This window comes from Culex pipiens, chromosome 3 (genome assembly GCF_016801865.2).
Source record: "Culex pipiens pallens isolate TS chromosome 3, TS_CPP_V2, whole genome shotgun sequence".
NCBI lineage: Eukaryota > Metazoa > Arthropoda > Insecta > Diptera > Culicidae > Culex > Culex pipiens.
Genome location: NC_068939.1, coordinates 40674490 through 40696094, shown reverse-complemented (window position 1 = coordinate 40696094; position 21605 = coordinate 40674490). Strand labels below are relative to the sequence as shown.

Genomic DNA, 21605 nt, shown 5'->3' with positions numbered 1-21605 from the left:
CTTAAATTCTTAAATTCTTAAATTCTTAAATTCTTAAATTCTTAAATTCTTAAATTCTTAAATTCTTAAATTCTTAAATTCTTAAATTCTTAAATTCTTAAAATCTTAAAATCTTAAAATCTTAAAATCTTAAAATCTTAAAATCTTAAAATCTTAAAATCTTAAAATCTTAAAATCTTAAAATCTTAAAATCTTAAAATCTTAAAATCTTACAATCTTACAATCTTAAAATCTTAAAATCTTAAAATCTTAAAATCTTACAATCTTAAAATCTTAAAATCTTAAAATCTTAAAATCTTAAAATCTTAAAATCTTAAAATCTTAAAATCTTAAAATCTTAAAATCTTAAAATCTTAAAATCTTAAAATCTTAAAATCTTAAAATCTTAAAATCTTAAAATCTTAAAATCTTAAAATCTTAAAATCTTAAAATCTTAAAATCTTAAAATCTTAAAATCTTAAAATCTTAAAATCTTAAAATCTTAAAATCTTAAAATCTTAAAATCTTAAAATCATAAATTTTAAGATTCCTGATTTTTAATTATGAATTTTCAAATTTAAGATTTATTATTGAGTTTTTCAGTCAGAAAATAGATATTTGTATGATAATTGTCAAGTTTATTTTCACTCTGGTTTACTTCATTTCGATCCCGTCCGTGTGAATCAATTGAACAGCAAACTGGACTCACAATCCAGAAGTTGCTAATTGGTATTAGCAAGAGTGGCCGACATGTGAGCCGATAACTATAAGACAACTTCTTTTTTTACTCGATTTCGACCAAAAAAATATATCTGTCCTTTTAATTTTATAATTCTGCATTTTGAGATTCGGCGGGGATTTTCGATATTATTATATCGAATACAAGATTATTAAATCGTTTGTGATTTTCAGTCGCATTCAAAAAGGAAAATTTCAATTCTTTGATTTTTTCATCAGAACATATTGCAAACAAGCGTATTCGTATTTTTTTCTTACTCTCCACTGACGTGAGCAAGATACACCCTTTGTTTACAAACTCACATTGACCCAATTACATTGTTTCGCTTGATATATATTTGAATTTCAAAACATAATTTAAACATGTTCAAATCAGTTTAGTTATTTTTAAATTTTGAACATTCATGTTTAAATTTTCTGTGATGATTTGCTTATATTAAATATAGGTGGTTGATTATATTTTATTTAAAAAATACTAAAAAATGATAAATTCCACAATTTTTCAATTTAGTAAAGTTGTTTTGAACCAAAATGCTGATTTCTTTAATATTCATTCAAATTTGATAATCAAAATATATGCATCTTCAACCAAAACAAATACAAATAATTCTAAAAATCGCTGAAAAAATTAGCCACCGGCAGCTCGGGGACTTCTCGAGCACCTATCTTGGCTACTCGACGGATCCCCGATGAACTTTTTCTTCGCTGAATGAACTCGAAGGCTAATTTAGCTTTAGCTTTGCTACCCGCGGTGCGAAAGTTGGGGTGCAAAAATGTCGGGAGCAAATCGGATGAACTCTTTTAAAATTTCGAAAATGATATTTTATTGATGTAAGCAAACAATTTGGACATATAATGCAATTGGAAGCATGTTCTATCATGCTAGAATGTAGTTTTATTGATTTTGATCAACAAAACGGCTAAAATTTGAAAATGAATAAATTAGATCCCCGCGGTGGGCTTGATTCGGTAGCCAAATTAGCTCCCAGCGGTGCGAAAACGTGTATTAGCTACGGAGCAAAGCTAAAACTGGGGATCCAACCGATAGGTTTGCCACGCAATTAGATCTCTGCGGTGGAGATGCCCTTAATCAACAATGGGACAAGACGTCACGTCGATATGTCGGTGCGACCTTTGAAAATATGATTAACGTTCAATCTCTGAATCACTTCAACCCCTCTCTACGAGTCGTCAGTATCACTTTGGCGTTCTAAACGATGACAAGGATCAGTTGCACAGTAGTACTTTTGCTTGTAATAAAGCTGACTGGTTCAAGTGAGAATGGTAAATCCCCGAAGATGCTCAAATATTACTTCAACTCTTCTATCTATCAGCCGAGGAATGCGGTGAACGGTCGGTTGTTGCTCGCGAGTACGTCCACCACGGCACTCCATCGAACCTGGGCGAGTGGCCATGGCACGTGGCCGTGTTCCACCAGTCGAATCGAGCGTCCCCGGCTTACGCCTGCGGAGGAACGCTGGTGAGCAACGCGTACGTTGTCACCGCAGCTCACTGTACCTACCCGCGAAACAAGGTTCGACCGCTCAAGATTACGGAGCTGTTTGTCCGCGCGGGTATCGCGAGTCTGGTCAAGCTGGAACCCTCGCTGCAGCAGATTGCCATTCGAGACATTATACGGCACGAGGGGTTCAACACGGGTACGCTGGAGAACGATATCGCGCTATTGAAGTTGGTCGGAGAGATTGCGCAAACCGATTACGTAAAGCCGGTCTGCTTCTGGACGGGGGGTGACGCGGAAGAGCTAGTTGTCGGGAAGAACGGTTACATCGCCGGGTGGGGACGTGACGAGAAGAACGAGCTTTCTGACGAGCTAAAGTCGGCGGTTATGCCGATTGTGTCTCGGGAGGCCTGCCAGGAAAGTGATCCGAACTACTATACGAGATATTTGTACGACCGGAAGACACTGTGTGCGGGCTTCCGAAACGGAACTTCCGCCGGACCAGGCGACAGCGGGGGAGGACTATTTTTGGAGATTGGTGGAAAGTGGACCCTGCGTGGAATTGTCAGCAATGGAAAGGCGGATCATGCTACAATTATAGACACCAAGAACTACGTGGTGTTTACAGATGTTGCTTATTACAGAATGTGGATCGATTTGAAGCTCGATGGGAAAGATGCAGCTGATATATTGGAGTCGCCAGGGGAAAACTTTGCGGTTTGTGGAAAGAAACCCGATCCTAAATCAATGCGTCGCGGCTACCTCGAAGAAAGACCGTGGCCTTGGAAGGGAGACGTCTTCAAGGTTGGAGATTTAGAAAATGCTTTATGTGAGGCAGCTATCATTGATGAAAATTTTCTGGTTGCTCCAGCAGATGCTTTTAGTGATGCAATCGTAGAGAACCCAACACAACTAGAAGTAGCATTCTTTTCTTTTGAAAATGGAAGGAATAAAAAGTTCCACAACCAGAAGGTTGGAAGAATAATTCGCCACGAAAAGTTTGATCCAAGAACCAGATGGAACAATATTGCGTTGATAGAATTAAAAGTACCCTTAAGATTCACAGAGAGATTGCGTCCCATATGCATGCATTTTGATGAACCTATTGGACTATTTTCAAACTTCTTTGTGGGCATCCACGGAGACCTCGGAAACGCTATTTTAAATGGTGACAAAACCTGTGGACAACAGTTCGACACTTCAGAGCAGTTCTTTTGTCACGAACTTCCGGCTCAATTCCGTGGCGTTGTTCCAGACTTGCTGTACCAAAGCTACAAAGGCTTGTGGTTTCTCCGAGGGATCACTTTCAACGTGACTCCATTTGCTACGTACTGGCCAGAGCCCGACAAACTCTTCAAAACAGGTTATTACACAGTTTTGCTCAACATGACACAGTACACAGATTGGGTCGATAAAAATGCCGTTGTTTCATCGAACAACATATTTGGTCTTGAGTCTTGTCCAGGACCACATGCTTGGATGAGTTCGATACACTATCGTGGCCAAGAGAAGTGTCTAGCCGCTCTTGTGTCTCCTTCACTTGCCCTAACCATAGCGGATTGTGTTAACGGAATCGATTTGAGAGATTTGTAAGTATAATATTCTGGAATACAACAGAAAAGCATCCATCTATCCAACATCTTTCAGGAACATTTATGTAAACAGTGACGTATCCTCCAGCATCAGTGCGGTTCACGTGCACCCTAATCACGACAGTCAGCTTCTTACCAACAACATCGCAATCGTCCAGCTGTCCCAACCGGTAGCCGTCGAGCCAATCTGCCTCCCGAAAACCAACGAAAAACTCTCCAAACTCAACTTTCAAACCATGTTCTTGGGAGGGACCGAACCTCACTACACCGGAGTATTCATGGAGTTCGAGTTTGAACCGGTCAACCTAACCCTCTCTAATGTGCACTACTGTGCCCGAGATTGGGCCCGGGAAAACACGGTAGTAAACACCAAGGGTGTCCACATGTGCGGCCACATGTCACTGGATCCGGAGCGGCAACCTCCCTGCGATAACAAGCAAGCCGGAATGCCATTGTTCTACCGGAACAGCCAAGATGGGGCAACCTATTTGCGCGGCCTGCTGGACATTCCCAAGCATGATCACTGCAACCTTCGAGGCGCACCGGAAGTGTTTCTCGACGTTATGCATTACGCCGAATGGATTGCGGAAGTGGCCGCTGGGGACGATCATAATAGGGTTGGGGACAACATTCCACGAAGAAGTTGGAGAATCATAGAAGATCCAGTTACGGTCATGCCAACAAGGAATCGGCATGTTTTGCAACTGGACAGAACTACGCCGAGAGTCATTGTTTAACAAGTCTATTTGGATTAAAAATAAACAAGGATCAGTGCAGAAGTGTTGATTTTATTTGTAAAATAAACTATCCCATGACTTTTTTTTGCATTAAATATCGTTTTAATGTTGAAAACCAATTAACCGATGAAATCCATTCAATGTTCTTCCAGATATCGTAAGTTCCGAACGCATATATTCGCTGCCGCTATCGGCATTTCGTACATAGTCCCAGCTCTGATCATCTACTTTGGTGAATTCGACGGTTCCTACATCAATAGGCTACAGTAAGTGACACTGCCAGTTCTAATGTTCAATGTCTTACCAAACTTACCCTATTTATCATCCGCAGGGACGAACGCTTCATTTATTGGTACGAGAAAATGTACCACCTTGTGTACATACCATTCCACACGAACATGGGTTGCTACCTGGGTGGCATCATCATGGGCTTGATTTACTACAAACAGCGCAAGAACTATCACACCGGAAACCGGGCCTGGTATCTCCAGCTGATCTGGTACCTCACCGTCCCCATCGGCTTCCTGTGCCTGATGAGCAACATGATCTTCTACCAGTACAATTTTGAAAAACCATCGATCTGGATGGCCATCTTCTACCCGACCATGAAGCACATGTGGATTTTCCTGGGTGCCATCATGATCTACGGCGTGATTTACGAGTACAGCAAGGTCATCAAGGGCTTCCTGAACTTTTCAATCTTCGTACCGCTGGGCCGGCTGACGTACTGCGCGTACGTTTGCCACGTATTCATGCTGAAAAACGTCTTTTTCGGAACGCGGGAAGTCGGTTACTTCAGTAAGGTTTCGCTGGTATGATCAAATGGGAATTTTATGCAAAAATAAACTGCTCATGTCAATGATTTTATCTTGCAGTTATCCAAAGTGATCACCGTGCTGGTGTTTTCCTACTTCATGGGATTGATATTGGCTCTGCTGTTGGAATTCCCGGCAACCGCGATTCAAAAGCACTTGTTTGCGAAAAAGCTAGGTAAGTTCAATCAAATAAGACCCCCAATTGATCAAATCTAATATGACTTGAATGATTTCAGAGAGTGCAACAATTCAGCCCAAAGTGAACCCGGTGATCCCTTCCAACGATGGCAATGCTTCGTCGCCGAGTGCGTGAAGTCATAGCTGCTGGATGGCTGAAATTACAGACTGCGTTTGTGACTAGCTATAAGGATATAGAGAGTAGACAATCTATCTTTACGAAGTCACCCACCTAATCAGATATGTGTACACAGTGATCATCGCCATATGATAGTTTAAATGATAATTAAATAAAGTACATTTAAAATGGGTTAAATTATATTAAATTGTTTCTTTTCTGGATATTTTGATCACACAAATTATCATCTATTTACTCGTTATATCACATTTAAACCTTTTAGACTTTTGGGCTCCCCCTCGTTTAACAGAAGTTTCGTTTATCTGAGGATCGATTAATTGAAGGTTTCTTAGCAACATCAGATCCAAGTTTTTTTTATTGTCGTGCTTAAGTATGCTCTAAAGTACGATAAAGTGCTTTATAATTTTTAAATCCAAGATGGCGGTCACAATGTCGGTGATGAAATATTGACAAAGTCATTTTGTAATTTAATAGGCAATCAACTACAGTCCAGACTCGATTATCCGAAGGCCTCGGAAAAAATTTCACTTCGGATAACCGAAACTATGGATAATTGAATCACGTTACAGTGATTTTCAATTCAATTCAATTTATTTTATTAGTAAATAATCAATTTACAATTCCGTATTTCTTACACCCAAAGGAAAAATATATCTCAAAAACTGCAACAGTGGATTTGCTGCAGAAAATGTTATATTTTCTAACATTTTTTGTAGCAAGCTCACAGCTCATTTTTGCCCGCGTGTAAACATGTCTGCGATCTGCAGTTTTCACCAACACATATAACGCTGGCGCGTCCCCGAGCAACACTCCAGAGAGAACATTATGTTGGTGCTCTGTACCTCACAATTAATCAAGCGTCCATGGCGCAGTGGTAGCGTGTCAGACCAATGACTGAGAAGTTGATGGTTCAATCCTCGTTCTGTTAAGATTTTTTTCTCCAATACAATCATTCAGCCGTCGGAAATGTCGATAATTGTCGGTAACGGGCAAAAATGTCATACCCCAATATCGCAAAAAATGCAGAAGGACAGATTTCATGCAGAATCTGATATACTTTCATGCCGCCATGTATCACAATCTAATAGAGTTTTGGAGTTTCTTTCAACTGAGCAATTCACAGCAAATGATACACGGTAAAAAAATTGGTTATTTTTAATTTAACTTTCACTAAAACTTGATTTGCAAAAAAAAAACAATATTTTTAATTTTTTTTATTTTTTGATATGTGAAAAATTTTTGCGACCAATATTTCGATGTTTTGAAAAAAATAATGTTGATTCGAAAATTCATAACTCGGTCAAAGATTTTTGGCACAATTTGGAAATTTCTGAAAAGTTAGTGTTTTTTTTTTTTTGCAAATCAAGTTTTAGTGACAAAAAGTTAAACTAAAAATCACCAATTTTTTTTTACCGTGTATCATTTTTTTCAGTGTAGTCCTTATCCACACCTACAACTTTGCCCAAGACACCAAATCGATCAAAAAATTCCTTCAATAGATACAGATTTTTGAATTTTCATATATCATTTTTGCATGGACAGCTGCCAAATTTGTATGGAAAATTATATGGACAAACTAATGATGCAAAATGGCTTCTTTGAGCATACCGAAGGCACCAAAAAATCTATTTTTTTCAGTCCTGCCTCAACTTCTCAAATTTTCACTGCGTGTTGACCTCACTCTAAACCGTTATTTCAAACGGCGCAAACTCACCACAGCTCGTCAATATTGAAAATATTGCTCACTGAGTTGTTTCTCCCCTTCGATTCCATGTTTCTTTGCATTTGACAGTTTCTCCTTCATTCCCTAGCTGCCTCTCATATGGTATTACCGCATACCCCCGATGTTACTGCTTCTGCTGGTTCAGTTTGCCTTTTCTCTTCTTCAATAACATTAGACGATATACCGTCCTCTATGTGCGTATAGTCCTACGAAATGCTCGAGTTTGTTATTATCGTCACGTCAATGAGCTGATACTTGGTGAACGCGTATCTTAGGCTTCGAACAAGTGCTTTATTTTTTATTTAAAATTTATTGAAGCGATAAGCCTGCGGGTGAGGAAGGTGTTTCCATCGAGCTTATCTACTAGGGCCGTCAGCTGCCGAAACTTACCGCAAAAATGCCCTCTGAAATGCCGTGGTCAAGACGTCCAAGAAAAAAGCTCACGGACGTCTGAATCTAGCTAAAGTTATCCTCGAGAATTATGAGTTGTTACGAGTTGTGACGACGTACGAGTAGCAGAAGAACTTGGTCTCGTGCTAATGGGATCAATGGGTTCAACAGTGCTGTGATTTCTTAGCTTGTAAGGTACGAACAGTCTCGGCGGCTTCGAGAGGAGCTGGAATAGAATTTGTACATAACTAAAACTAGTGATATTAGGCTAGAACTATACCAGGGCAAAGCAAGCAATATGAACGGCGTTGACGGTAAAAACGAATCCTTCCAACTTCTGCAGCTCTCGGACGACAGCAAAAGTCTGTCCGACCTGGAACTCCCAGAGATCATCAACCAGCGGAAGCGCAAGGTTCGAAGGTGGGTCTAATAATAGAAAGTCAGGTCAGAACAACACCCCCCATTTCTCACGTTTCTGCTTTGAATCATTATTTTAGAAAAACGCGTCCAAGGACGACCTCCATCCGGCATGGGGACGACGATCGGAGCGGGTCACACATCGACTGCAAGAACTTTGGTCTGTGGTTGGCGATCCTGATGACGATACTGTGGCTATTTATAATTTCCTACATAACGTCCGTGGTGCACAACGAGAACCGCCGGCTGGAGATTGCGATCCAGAAAGGTGAGTACAACACATCTAAAAAGTGTGGCTTTGCGTGTTTCACCGTTTTGTTTGGATAAATTGCGATTTTTATAAGTATACATAAACATTTTTTTTAAGCTTTGTAAAAATAAAAAAATGAAATTTTGACGCTTCTAGATTTATTGAAAACATAAAATTTGTTTGGACAAACTGTGTTGCCGCACCGACTGTGCGACTTTTGCGTTTTGTTTAGCACCAGCTGATCCCTCGATATGATACTCTGAGAAGTTGAAATAAGTGTCAGATCGATCCATCTCATTATTCGTAGAGTAAAGTTCAGCAAACTCGCGTATAAGTTAACAACCAGCTCTGGTGTCGAAGCCCATCGAATTGGGCGATCATTTGTTGCGATTAAGGTTCAACTTGTGTATTGAGAATACTGAAATTGTGAGTAGTATAAAACCCAATATAAAATTCCACTAACTAATCATAATAAACGACAGCTGTAAAGCTGCTCAATTTCCAGCTGCTATTAAAACGGTGTTTTCACTTTGACCATTCGCAACAAACTGGTTACAAAGAAACATCGTTTTAATGTTTAAATTTGATCAAATTTAGTTTTTTCAGTGTCACCCAATCAGAACCCATTTTTTTCAAATGACGATACCTCGGAAACTATTGGTTAAATTTTTAAAGTTCAAAAAACATCAAAAAACAAATTTTAATACACTTGTTCAGGTCATTTAAAAAGTTTGGGCTAAATCACTACCGGTACCAGGAATTTTTTTGGAACTGTCCGGGGTTGATTCCCAAATACCGTTATCCAAAAAACGCATGTAAAAAGACACTTTTTATTTTAAGAAATAAGTCATATCTCTGCTAATCCTGAACCAAAACTGATACGTTATTACGGAAGTTGTTCTGAGAACTGTTTTCCACAATGTGACGGTTCAAAAAAGAATCAAAAAAGGACCATCCATAAACCACGTAGACACTTTTTCGGAAATGATTTTCAGCATAGTACAAAAAGGTGATTTAAATTATACGATGCATTCCACAACAAATCTTTTTTTTTTCTTATTTAACCCTCTTACAATTATACTAACACCAGTGCTCTATGATTTTTTTTACATTAAACTGTCATTTCTTGAACACTATAAAACGTTTTCAGATAATTCTTCTTGCACAATTCTAATTGAAATATTTAATAATACCGATTTAGTTTCATTTTAGTTTAGTTGCTGAGATATCGACATTAGAAAATGGTGTGTTGTTTGGGTGGGACTTAGAAAACATCAATTTTCCTGTTTTTAAAACCTTTGCATGGCAATATCTCAGCAACTAAGGGTCGTATCAACAAAATTCAAAAATGCTAAATATTGAGAATTTTCTCAGCTTTTCAAAAATATTTTTTCAAAAGAGGGCAAACATGTGCACTAATTTTAATAAATGAAAAACTGCGGCTATTTTCAAAAAAGTCACCTAAAAATGGATATAAGCATAAGCATAAGCATAAGCATAGGTGCCCACCCGCAGTTGCTACTCCGTTATTGACCAGGACCTCCAGAAGTTACATCCACGAGCCGTGGAAGATGAGTGGGTGCTATCTTTCCTCGCTTAAGAGGAAAGTCACCTAAAAATGGATATAACTTGAAAACGGTGCACTTTATCAAAATTTGACTAGAGTACTTTTTGATTTTAAATTTGATTTTACATCGAAAAATGAAGTTGAAAAATTTTTGCGACCAATTTTTCGATTTTTTGAAAAAAATCAGTATTGATTCAAAAATTTATAACTCGCTCAAAGATTTTTTGCACAACCTGGAAATTTCTGAAAAGTTGGCATTTGATGTCTTCTAAAACATATCAAAAAATAAAAAAAAAATAGAAATAGTGTTTTTTTTTGCAAATCAAGTTTTAGTGACAAAAAGTTAAATAAAAAATCACCAAAAAATGTTTTACCGTGTATCATTTTTTTCCAGTGTAGTCCATATCCATACCTACAACTTTGCCCAAGACACCAAATTGATCAAAAAATTCCTTCAAAAGATACAGATTTTTGAATTTTCATACATCATTTTTGTATGGCCAGCTGCCAAATTTGTATGGAAAATTATATTGACAAACTAATGATGCAAAATAGCTTCTTTGGGCATACCGAAGGCACCAAAAAAGTTTCAGTCGGATTAAAAAAAGGTGCAGGTGGTTATGTTACACATGACCAGTATGACAAAGAACTTTGCAAGATGGTTGTTGAAATTTTCGATTACATTGTCTGGTCCAAATTTCCCAAGATTCACTAGATTCATAATTACCATAAAGTTTGATACTCATATTGCCCCAACTCTTATGGTTCGGCAAATGTCCTCCCATCGGAACATCCCGGGGCCTCCGGCCACTTCGGTTTGTGGCCACTGCTGTTGAAATGTCAAATTTCATATCCAGTATCAAAAATCATAAAGTTTGATACCCATATTGCCCCTACTTTTATGGTTCGGCAAATGTACCCCCGCCCCTCGGAACATCTCCGGGCCTCCGGCCACTCCGGATTGTGGCCACTACTGCCGAAATGTAAAATTTCATATCCATTATCAAAAACCATAAGGTTTGATACCCATATTGCCTCTACTCTTATGGTTCGGCAAATGTCCCCCCATCGGAACATCCCCGGGGCCTCCGGCCACTCCGGATTGTGACCACTACTGCCGAAATGTCAAATTTCATATCCAGTATCAAAAACCATAAAGTTTGACACCCATATTGCCCCAACTCTTACGGTCCGGAAAATGTCCCCCCATCGGAACATCCGAGGGGCCTCCGGCCACTCCGGATTGTGGTCACTACTGCCGAAATGTCAAATTTCATATCCAGTATCAAAAACCATAAAGTTTGATACCCATATTACCCCAACTCTTATAGTCCGGCAAATGTCCCCCCATCGGAACATCCGCGGGGCCTCCGGCCACTCCGGATTGTGGCCACTACTGCCGAAGTGTCAAATTTCATGTCCATTATCAAAAACCATAAAGTTTGATACCCATATTGCCCCAACTCTTACGGTCCGGCAAATGTCCCCCCATCGGAACATCCGCGGGGCCTCCGGCCACTCCGGATTGTGGCCACTACTGCCGAAATGTCAAATTTCATGTCCAGTAGCAAAAACCATAAAGTTTGATACCCATATTGCCCCTACTTTTATGGTTCGGCAAATGTACCCCCGCCCCTCGGAACATCTCCGGGCCTCCGGCCACTCCGGATTGTGGCCACTACTGCCGAAATGTAAAATTTCATATCCAGTATCAAAAACCATAAAGTTTGATACCCATATTGCCTCTACTCTTATGGTTCGGCAAATGTCCCCCCATCGGAACATCCCCGGGGCCTCCGGCCACTCCGGATTGTGACCACTACTGCCGAAATGTCAAATTTCATATCCAGTATCAAAAACCATAAAGTTTGACACCCATATTGCCCCAACTCTTACGGTCCGGAAAATGTCCCCCCATCGGAACATCCGAGGGGCCTCCGGCCACTCCGGATTGTGGTCACTACTGCCGAAATGTCAAATTTCATATCCAGTATCAAAAACCATAAAGTTTGATACCCATATTGCCCCTACTCTTATGGTTCGGCAAATGTCCTCCCATCGGAACATCCGCGGGGCCTCCGGCCACTCCGGATTGTGGCCACTACTGCCGAAATGTCAAATTTCATATCCAGTATCAAAAACCATAAAGTTTGATACCCATATTACCCCAACTCTTATAGTCCGGCAAATGTCCCCCCATCGGAACATCCGCGGGGCCTCCGGCCACTCCGGATTGTGGCCACTACTGCCGAAATGTCAAATTTCATGTCCATTATCAAAAACCATAAAGTTTGATACCCATATTGCCCCAACTCTTACGGTCCGGCAAATGTCCCCCCATCGGAACATCCGCGGGGCCTCCGGCCACTCCGGATTGTGGCCACTACTGCCGAAATGTCAAATTTCATGTCCAGTAGCAAAAACCATAAAGTTTGATACCCATATTGCCCCAACTCTTACGGCCCGGCAAATGTCCCCCTACCGGAACATCCGCGGGGCCTCCGGCCACTCCGGATTGTGGCCACTACTGCCGAAATGTCAAATTTCATGTCCAGTAGCAAAAACCATAAAGTTTGATACCCATATTGCCCCAACTCTTACGGTCCGGAAAATGTCCCCCCATCGGAACATCCCTGGGGCCTCCGGCCACTCCAGTCCAGGTGGTGGCCAGTTCCAATGATCGACTCCCGCGACTACCATGTCTTAGCTGGTCCTTGCCTCCAAGCCATCTGCTCCCAGACCTCCAGGCCGTCTGCTACCGGGCCACCAGGCCATCTGCTTCTGATGTGTTCTCGTCGACGTCCAGCAATAGAATGAATTTTTAGGACCGACCGAGCCGAGTTTTGTTGGCTCGTCGACGATCCGAAAATTATGAGGTGGAGTGGGGGTGATTTTAGATACATCAATCTCACGTCTCTCGATTGACTGATTGGGAAACGTTCGTTCATCCAACCAGCGTGAACCAAAAAGGGGGGAAATTTGCCGAGAGGGGAATTCGTCACGTAACGTTTTCGCTTCGCGAAAATTTTGGATTGACACCACGTATAGAAACCTTAGGACAAAGTTCTTTGTCAAAATACAAAAATTAAAATTTAAGAAAAAGACCGATTTCGTAGAGAATTGCTCAGCTATATTTGGTCCGGGAATTGTTTATTGGCGGTAAAATATGTTATTTAGAGTAACTCAAGACATATTCATAAAAAAAATTATGAAGAAGTTCATGTATACATCGATTTTCCGGTACTTTTCTGAATAAATTTCCTATAAAATCGAAAAAAAATTAAAGAAAAGTTAGGTCCTCCACCGAAATATTTCGATTCACCCCGCAAAATGTCTGGAAAGAACCCTTGTTTCATGGTATCAAATATCAGTTTAGTTTATCATAAAGTGCGTCTACAATGAGACTGTTAAAAAACTTTGGTTTAATAGGTGGACTCGATTTAATAGTTTGCTTAATGCTAAAATTCGTTATAAGAAAGCATTTGCAACAGAAAGAACATCATTCAATCATGATGAACAAAATTTCAAGATCATCAAAAATAAAACGGGTAAATTCTGATGCTCAACCTTATTCTTTCATTCCATATCAAAAACTTCTCAGTGCAATCCATCAATCATTCTGATAAAAGCTCCCTTCAACCACAAAGTGAGCACGCACACCATGTGAAAAGCTCTCTTTATCCTCTTATCGCTCTCTCATTCTCTCCCGCCCAAGCACACGCACTCTCCCAGCACGCGCGCGCTCTCTCTCTCTTTCTATCTTATCCTGAAGGAAAAACAAAATTGTGCAAGCAAACCAGGGAAAAGTCGCTTTTCCGCGTCGTTGTTCGGATCAGTTCTCCCTCGCAATCGGTCCAACGCGCATCCTTTCGGGATTCCCTCCTTCTTGAAAAGGAGAGAAAAAAAAGAAGTTTGTCATCCTTCAAAGGAATCATTGTGAAGGATTTTAGGGGGGAAAAGGGAGGACTTTTCATTGTTTTCCATTGCAAGTTTTCCCCCTTTTTTCTGTATAAGTGTGAGCATTTTTCAACAAAGATAACGATAGCGATTCATTTCCCAGTGGAGAAGGTAGTTATTTTCAGTGTTTTTGCTCCGATTACGACCGCAAGGACATTTGCTCCCCCGGAAATTACATGTGTTCCGACGAGGTTATTGCCGTTTTCCCCAGGAAAAGCTGGCCGTCGGCCAAATGAGAATGGTTTTCAATGCCTCTGGCGAGGATAAAGGTTCGATCTCTTTCAGAAAGGAAAGTTTCGAGTTGAGAGTGCGAAAGGTGAAAAGTTTGTAGCTGCTTGCTCGGAAAATTGGATTAGAACGAGCAAGGTCGCAGCATAAAGTGTTGCTGTTGTTGTGTTTTTTTGTGCACCTGAAAGAGAGCGACGCAAACTAGGGAAAACTCCAGAAAATGTGTGCACCAATAAAAGCTACAACATCCCAGCTTTTTATGCAAGAAGGAAAAAAACGAAACAACAGTACAAAAGATTGTGTGTAAAGATGGGAAAACACACAAAGAAAATTCAAAGAGCAAGTGAGAGGACACGCGCTTGAGAGAGAGGAAAACTTCTAAACATCAGTTTGTGGAAACTGCAAGGATGCTTTCTGGTGGCGACCACCCACGCAATCCAGAGCCATAGCATTTACCAGCAAAACAAAAAAGAAGAAGAATTATTTTAAAAGGATTCTCACAGGACCACTGGCAGTGGGTTGTGAGCGAGGAATATCCTTGATGGGAGTGTTTTTTTTTTCGTCTTCCAGGCCAAAATGCGAATAAAAGTGGTTTTCCCTCGACTGGTTTAAGTGCATGTTATGCTGCGGGAACTGCTCAAACACAGACGACAACTACAACCGTGTCGTCTGATGATTTGCCAAAGGATGGGATAAGTGTTTTGTAACGAGTAGATTTCTGTGTTTGAGCTTGGAGCAGGAAGAAAAGCTTAGTTCGAAGGTGGAAGAAAAGAGGATTTGAATATGGATCGACGTTAAAATATTGTTTGAATCTTAAAATTTCAAATTTATTTGCTGGTTTATTCCAAACTTTATAATGACTATTGGGCTAATAGTCAGAGTCTGGAAAATTGTAATAAGGGTGGTTTGTTGAATTGATTACCGACGTCATACATATTGTAAATGCTTTTGTTCAAAAACATGTTGCTCAAAAATTTCAGATTTAAAATTGGCAAATTCCATTAATAACGTGAAATTGCTTAAAATAGCGAAACAAAAAATCAAATTTCAATTTTTGGAACATTGAACAAAATGCGTACTAATGTGAGGTTAAAAGCAAATACAATATACCATTTGCTGAAAAAACTCATTAAACTATCAATTATTATCACTAATTTGGTCTCAAATAACAAAGTAATCTATAAGTTTCATTTGAAAAACAAAGTTTGTTTGATCATTCTTTATGCTGTTTTTTTTTTCCTATTAATAAACATTTTTAATTAATTTTACCCCCCTTCGATTTTTATCTCGTGTTTCTATAATCTATAATGACAAAACCATTGACAAATAAAAACTTGTAAATATTTCTAATTTATCATCTAAATTAATGGCCGCAGGTGATATTTGTACACAAAACATACGTATCAATCTATTTATTTATGTTCAAATTAGGTTTTAACACGGATTAATGATTTTCATTTCTGAAATAATTATGTAACTGTTTGCAACCTTCTGCAAAGTTGTTTCTTGTTTTATTTTGCTAATTTGTATGAGCTATTGACGCAAATAATACTGCATTTCGACGTCGTCGTGCTATCTTGTCGCACCCGCCATTTTGACGTTCCGAGAAAAACGCGTTTTAATGTTTGACCTTGAATATTCAAAAACGAGAGCACGCAATGTAAACAATAACAAACACGTTTTGTTTGGTTGACCATTCTGTGTTTTGCCCCGAAGTTTGATTGATTTTGGTTGCCGGAGTTGCCGCAAATATAATTAAAAATGTTCAGTAGTCGGGCATGTACGTGTGTCAAACGCGTTCTGACATGAAATCCCTCTGGCCAATCGTCGCACTTGCATCAATTTTCAGGCTGTGTCAAGATTGCACGACAAGATTTAAACTTCTTTCATATGAAACGTGACACAAATGCACGAAGTATTTTCGGTTTTATGGAATATCTCAGGACTGAAATCGAATTTTGGGGATCTGTGAAGGTCAAAAGGTGAGGCATTGTGAGTTGCACAAAATGGCGTTCTTAACTCAATTTGGCCCAAAATGCACGTACGACAAGTTAGCACGATGGCGACGATTTGACGAATTTTATAAATAAAGGAACATAAAACGAAATACTTAAAACAACAGATATTCCAGAAATTTCTCTAAGAAACATTGAAACATTGGGAAACTGAGAAAAATTTTCTATTAGAAAGTTTTGAAAGAACTATATTTTCCTATAAAGTTTGTTTTACAAAACACGCCGTGCCCCTTCAACACAGCCACAATAGTCGCCACAAAACAAAAAATTTAAACGCAGTTAAGGGGTTACATTAGGATGTAACAAAAATGACTTTTTGGCGGGCATTCAGGGGTTTGTTCCGGTGGGCATACTGAGCCCAAATCCCAAATATGAGCTTGATTGGACGGAACAGGAGCTGGCGCTCCGCCCTTCAATTGCTAAATGGGATTTAATCCATAAAAATACTTTTTTTTTCAAAAATGTCTATTTTTGAGGCACTTTGGCCACCAATGCGTTTACCAAAAACATCACTGGCGTGTAGGCCAGATCCTTGCGCATGTTTTGGTACATATAACATTGAAGTTTGGAGCACCCTGGAGCTCGGTACAGACCTTCAAAGTTTGGCATTTTTTCGAAAAGTTCAACTTTTCAGCACCCATTCGAGTGCTGAAAAGTAGAACTTTTCAGCATTTATTTTGAAAAGTGTTGCTATTCGATTCTGTTATTTTTGGTACAGAAAAGTAGGCTATTTCGTCGTTCAAGAATGACAGGAAAAGTGAGTAGTTTCACGACAGAATAGCAAAAAAATATTTTTAACTTTTTAAAAAATAAACTTTTTAAAAATCGGCCTTCGTCATGCACACGGGACCGGTTTAGAGGGTCTTCATCAAAATTTTGAGCCGATTTGGTCATTTTTTAGAAATGCTAACTACATACAGCTGTATCTCGGCAATGATACAACCAAATGTCTTCAAATTTATTTTGATGAAAGTTGAAAATGTATATTTTAATGTCCTGAAAACAGTTTAAGTTTGTGCTCAAACCAACCTCTGACATTTTTGCCGATTTACATGTATGTATCCCCTTAAGCAGGATGTAGTGCGTGGTCGGTTTACAATCCACTATGGGTTAGCAGGGGGCCAAAAATACAAAATATTACATTTTTGAGTATTTTTTTTCGCCGATGTGAGTGGATAGTAAACATTTAAACTAAGAAAAATTCCAAATTTCAAAGCTGTAGGTGCTATTGTTTCCGAGAGACACGTTATAAAAGCCATAAAAGAGAGTGAAAAGGTGATTTTTTTGATTGGCTGCAAGGAAGAGAAACATTCAAACCTATATCAAGAAAAGAAAACTCTGATAACCATACAAAACAGGAAATGTGGGGTGGCTGTAGGGCGAAGGCTAAAACATTTGGAACACAAAAACGGCTCCTGATCCATCTACGAGTTGAAACTTATACATTTATCACTAAAAATAACTATTTGGATTTTTGGCCACCTGCTTGTATGAAAACCGTCCATAGTGCAATCCACCTTTTGTATTCTTTCATCGCGAATTTTGGAGAAAACAAAAGAATCTTCGGCGAGTCTCCGTGAACAAGGAAAACAGAAGGAATGATATTAACACCTAAACTCCCAAGCTCGAAAAAAGGGGGAATTTCCATACAAATTTCACCTTTTTCTTGAGCTTGGTAGTTTAGGTGTTAAAAGAATTCTCTTGCTGGCAATCACGAAATAAAAGAAGAGAACTCATATGCTATAGAGACGGTCGCTATACCTTCTGATATTTTGGTGCAAATATCATCAAATGATTGTTTTTTCTATCATTCAGTTACAATACTGGTCAATGCACTTTAGCTCTTATATTTCAATTAATGAAATTAGAAATTGAAAAGGCAAAATTTAACAGTCAAAAAAATTTTTTTTCTGTACTGGTAAAAACTAATTCTTATTTAAGTTTGTAGATGTTTCGAAAACATTTATCATATAATTGATTTCGTTCCGTTGTTTTCATAATTTTTTTACGAAGAAAAGTGGCTTTATCACATATTCCCAAGTTTAATCACACTCTAGTAAATACATAATTCAACACTCTGCACGCGAAAAGGAACAAATCCACGAGCATTTCCATAAAATGCGACCAGATATGATTTATTGCGTGTTCACAATTTTTCCATCGTCCACAACAAAACAGTCTAGAGGACACGCTATTCCGCTCAGAAAACGAAAATAAAACCTTTAACGAACGCAACGTTTTTTTTTCTTTTTCGCCCAAAGGTCAATGGCAGCCCAGTTTTCGTGTCACTTCTTGGCCCACGGCCAAAGTTCAACCGTTTTTCAATATTCGTGGATAGAAGATTGTCCAAACTCGATTACGTTACCCTACGAGACCCGCCAAGTTGGTTTTGGGGGGTCAAAGTTAAACTGACTGCGGATACTTTCCGGGATGGGTTGTATTTATACATGAACGTGAAAGAACCCTTTGCCTCATGAAAGTATAATGGCGATATAATCCTTTCTGGTTTCGATGGACCGCGGCCGGTATCGATTTGGACGAAGGCCCTCCGCTATTTGGCAGTTTAATTTCTGGGGTTTGATACTTGTTTAAACATTTATGAAGCATTTTGAAACAGTTTTCAACCCATGTCGGGAGGATAAATATAATTTTGTCTACGTCAAAAGACGTGCAACATCTGGTGATTAAAAACTTGCTCCCAATGTGTGTACTTTTCTGATGGGTGAAGATTATTCAAGTGTCACAACCCGAAGACACGTGTGAATTATTCATGTGGCTCCATATTTATGTACACATGTACATCTGTAGAGCTTTCTGTAGAAGAAAACTTCCACTTTATGTGAATATGGTATTTCCCATTATGTAGAGATTCTCATATGTGTCTACCGACACTCTCGCACACACACAAGTAAACTTATGATGCCAAAATTTCGTGTTTGATAAGGCATGAAATATAAGACAGACAGGCTCAGGACAGGTGAATTGTTAACGAGGAAAGTTGGTGAACCGCAAACGGAGTTGGGGTTTATTTTTGGCAGAGTCGTGCTGAGCTGAAGTAATGGGAATAACAATTTCCTAGGAAAATTTTCTGGTTCATTCATAATGCAATCAACATAATTTGTTTTGCCACTTATGCTTACAAATTACATCCTATCCAAACTCACAAAACATTTCTCACTCCATTTTAAAAATATAAACATCTCAGAAAGAGATTCCATCAAAACATCCATCACGTCACGTCCTCAAAACATCTCGTGCAATGACTAGTGATCCCTTAACCCTCTACTGCCCAAATTTTTTTTTCGAAAATATTTATTTTCGCCGTGTTTAGGAGGTCATTTTGAGCAACTTTTGTTCTACGAAAAACTTTACTTCTCTTGTTTTATGTTTTTCTTGTTTCATATTTAGTATTTTAATTAGCATTTGTCTTGTTTTGTTTATGTTTGTTCTTGGTAGTATTTGGCCTACTCTACCACCTAATATAATTACATTTCGCCTATCTAATTTTTTCACGTTTTTACAGTCACTTTTTCAATTTTTTTGCATGTTTTTCACATTTTCTGCTATAGAGCAATTCTCTGAGTTTTCGGTCAATCGATTTTTTTTGTATTTTTTAATCCGGCTGAAACTTTTTTGGTGCCTTCGGTATGCCCAAAGAAGCCATTTTGCAACATTAGTTTGTCCATATAATTTTCCATACAAATTTGACAGCTGTCCATACAAAAATGATATGTAAAAATACAAAAATCTGAATCTTTTGAAGGAATTTTGTGATCGAGTTGGTGTCTTCGACAAAGTTGTAGGTATGGATATGGACTACACTGAAAAAAATGATACACGGTAAAAAAAAAATTGGTGATTTTTTATTTAACTTTTTGTCACTAAAACTTGATTTGTAAAAAAAACTATTTTTAATTTTTTTTAATTTTTTGATATGTTTTAGAGGACATAAAATGCCAACTTTTCAAAAATTTCCAGAATAGGCAAAAAATCTTTGACCGTGTTATGATTTTTTGAATCAATACTGTTTTTTTCAAAAAATCGAAATATTGGTCGCAAAAATTTTTCAACTTCATTTTTCGATGTAAAATCGAATTTGCAATCAAAAAGTACTTTTTGCAATTCCGTCGTGAAACTACTTACTTTTCCTGTCATTCTTGAACGACGAAATAGCCTACTTTTCTGTACCAAAAATAACAGAATCGAATAGCAACACTTTCAAAATAAATGCTGAAAATTTCTACTTTTCAGCACTCAAATGGGTGCTGAAAAGTTGAACTTTTCAGCACTTGTTTCGAAAAGTAACACTTTTCAACATTTTTTTGATTTAAACGATTTATTGACAAAATACATGAAAATTTGAATTTTTGTATGAACAGCTGCCAAATTTGTATGGAAAATTATATGGACAAACTAATGATGCAAAATGGCTTCTTTGGGCATACCGAAGGCACCAAAAAAGTTTCAGCTGGATTAAAAAATACAAAAATTAAAATTAAAGAAAAAAGACCGATTCCGTAGAGAACTGCTCTATAGAATCGCACCATCATCATATAAATTGCAAAAAAATGCGTAGAGGCAGCCAAAGTTGGCCCCTAAAAAATGACATTTTTAAAAACATCGGCAAAGTCACATAAAACAAGTTAAACTTCCAAACCTGAAATTTTCTAAAATTTTAAGAGTTCTTCTTTCCAATGGAAAATTGTTTTTTGGCGATTTTTTAGATCGAACCCCGTCTAAAGGCGGGGTTAGGTTGTAGAGGGTTATGTGGCTTGAATGAAGAACCATAGTGTTGGTAAGCTTTTTGCTCATCTAATGAAATGAGTTCATTCTCAGTGAACCTGACACAAGTGCGAGGAAATCACCAGCGTCGCTCTCAAAATTTATTGCGATGGCGTACACTTCTGAGACTTAATGGTGGTAATTCGCTTTAATTTATAATGAACCAACGAACATAAATTGAGGGTCGAACCATCAACCTTATCTCGTAACTAGCGGATTCTAAGGGTTTTCCTTTTCACAGCTAGCAGCTAGCTGGCATAAAAGACGAGAAGCTTCTGCCCAACTAATTGGGAGGAAGTAGCTTTTCATGTTTTGTGGAATAACAAATGTTGTAGAAAATTTTACTTTCTAATTGTTTCAGAAGCATTTCCTCAGTTATTTTTTTTTAATTTAAAATGAACAACAATTGTAACACTTAAATCCATTCATTAATGCTGAATATAATAACCCATCGCAATCGTAACCCACAATTAAGCCTTATCTGATTGAGTGCTCACCTCTGCTGAAGATAAAGCCTCAATGAATACCAAGCAGGCGCACGTAGCGGGACTTTTCGTCCTGCCACAGGAAGGATGAATGTTGAATCGCAATCAAAATTCAAACACAGTGCGAGGTTCGAAAGTGAACTTGTTTGGTTAGC

At 38.6% G+C, this 21605-nt stretch overlaps 3 protein-coding genes across 5 annotated transcripts in view; all 3 read left to right on the top strand.

Annotated features, from left to right (window-relative positions):
• LOC120428752 (nose resistant to fluoxetine protein 6-like) overlaps positions 1-5814 on the top strand; it is a 31199-nt gene extending 25385 nt beyond the window's left edge. Inside the window, exons 6-9 of the mRNA XM_039593833.2 lie at positions 4658-4771; positions 4837-5317; positions 5381-5495; positions 5557-5814. Of these exons, the coding sequence (XP_039449767.1) occupies positions 4658-4771; positions 4837-5317; positions 5381-5495; positions 5557-5633 (787 nt within the window). The 3' untranslated portion in view covers positions 5634-5814. The remainder of the gene's footprint in view (positions 1-4657; positions 4772-4836; positions 5318-5380; positions 5496-5556) is intronic.
• LOC120428751 (polyserase-2-like) lies at positions 1827-4547 on the top strand. Its single transcript, XM_039593832.2, has 3 exons — positions 1827-1992; positions 2052-3765; positions 3824-4547. Exons 1-3 carry the CDS (start codon positions 1935-1937, stop codon positions 4503-4505), a joined length of 2454 nt encoding a protein of 817 aa, XP_039449766.1. The 5' UTR covers positions 1827-1934; the 3' UTR covers positions 4506-4547.
• Positions 5815-7500: 1686 nt separating the features above from the next.
• LOC120428747 (C-type lectin domain family 4 member F) overlaps positions 7501-21605 on the top strand; it is a 34804-nt gene continuing 20699 nt past the window's right edge. The window contains exons 1-2 of one of the 3 annotated variants that reach the window (XM_039593829.2): positions 7501-8169; positions 8247-8434. In XM_039593829.2, coding sequence (XP_039449763.1) covers positions 8048-8169; positions 8247-8434 — 310 coding nt within the window. In that variant the 5' untranslated portion in view covers positions 7501-8047. Of the gene's footprint in view, positions 8170-8246; positions 8435-13822; positions 14052-21605 lie in introns of those variants that run through there. The other 2 variants (XM_039593828.2, XM_039593825.2) reach the window with 2 other exon arrangements.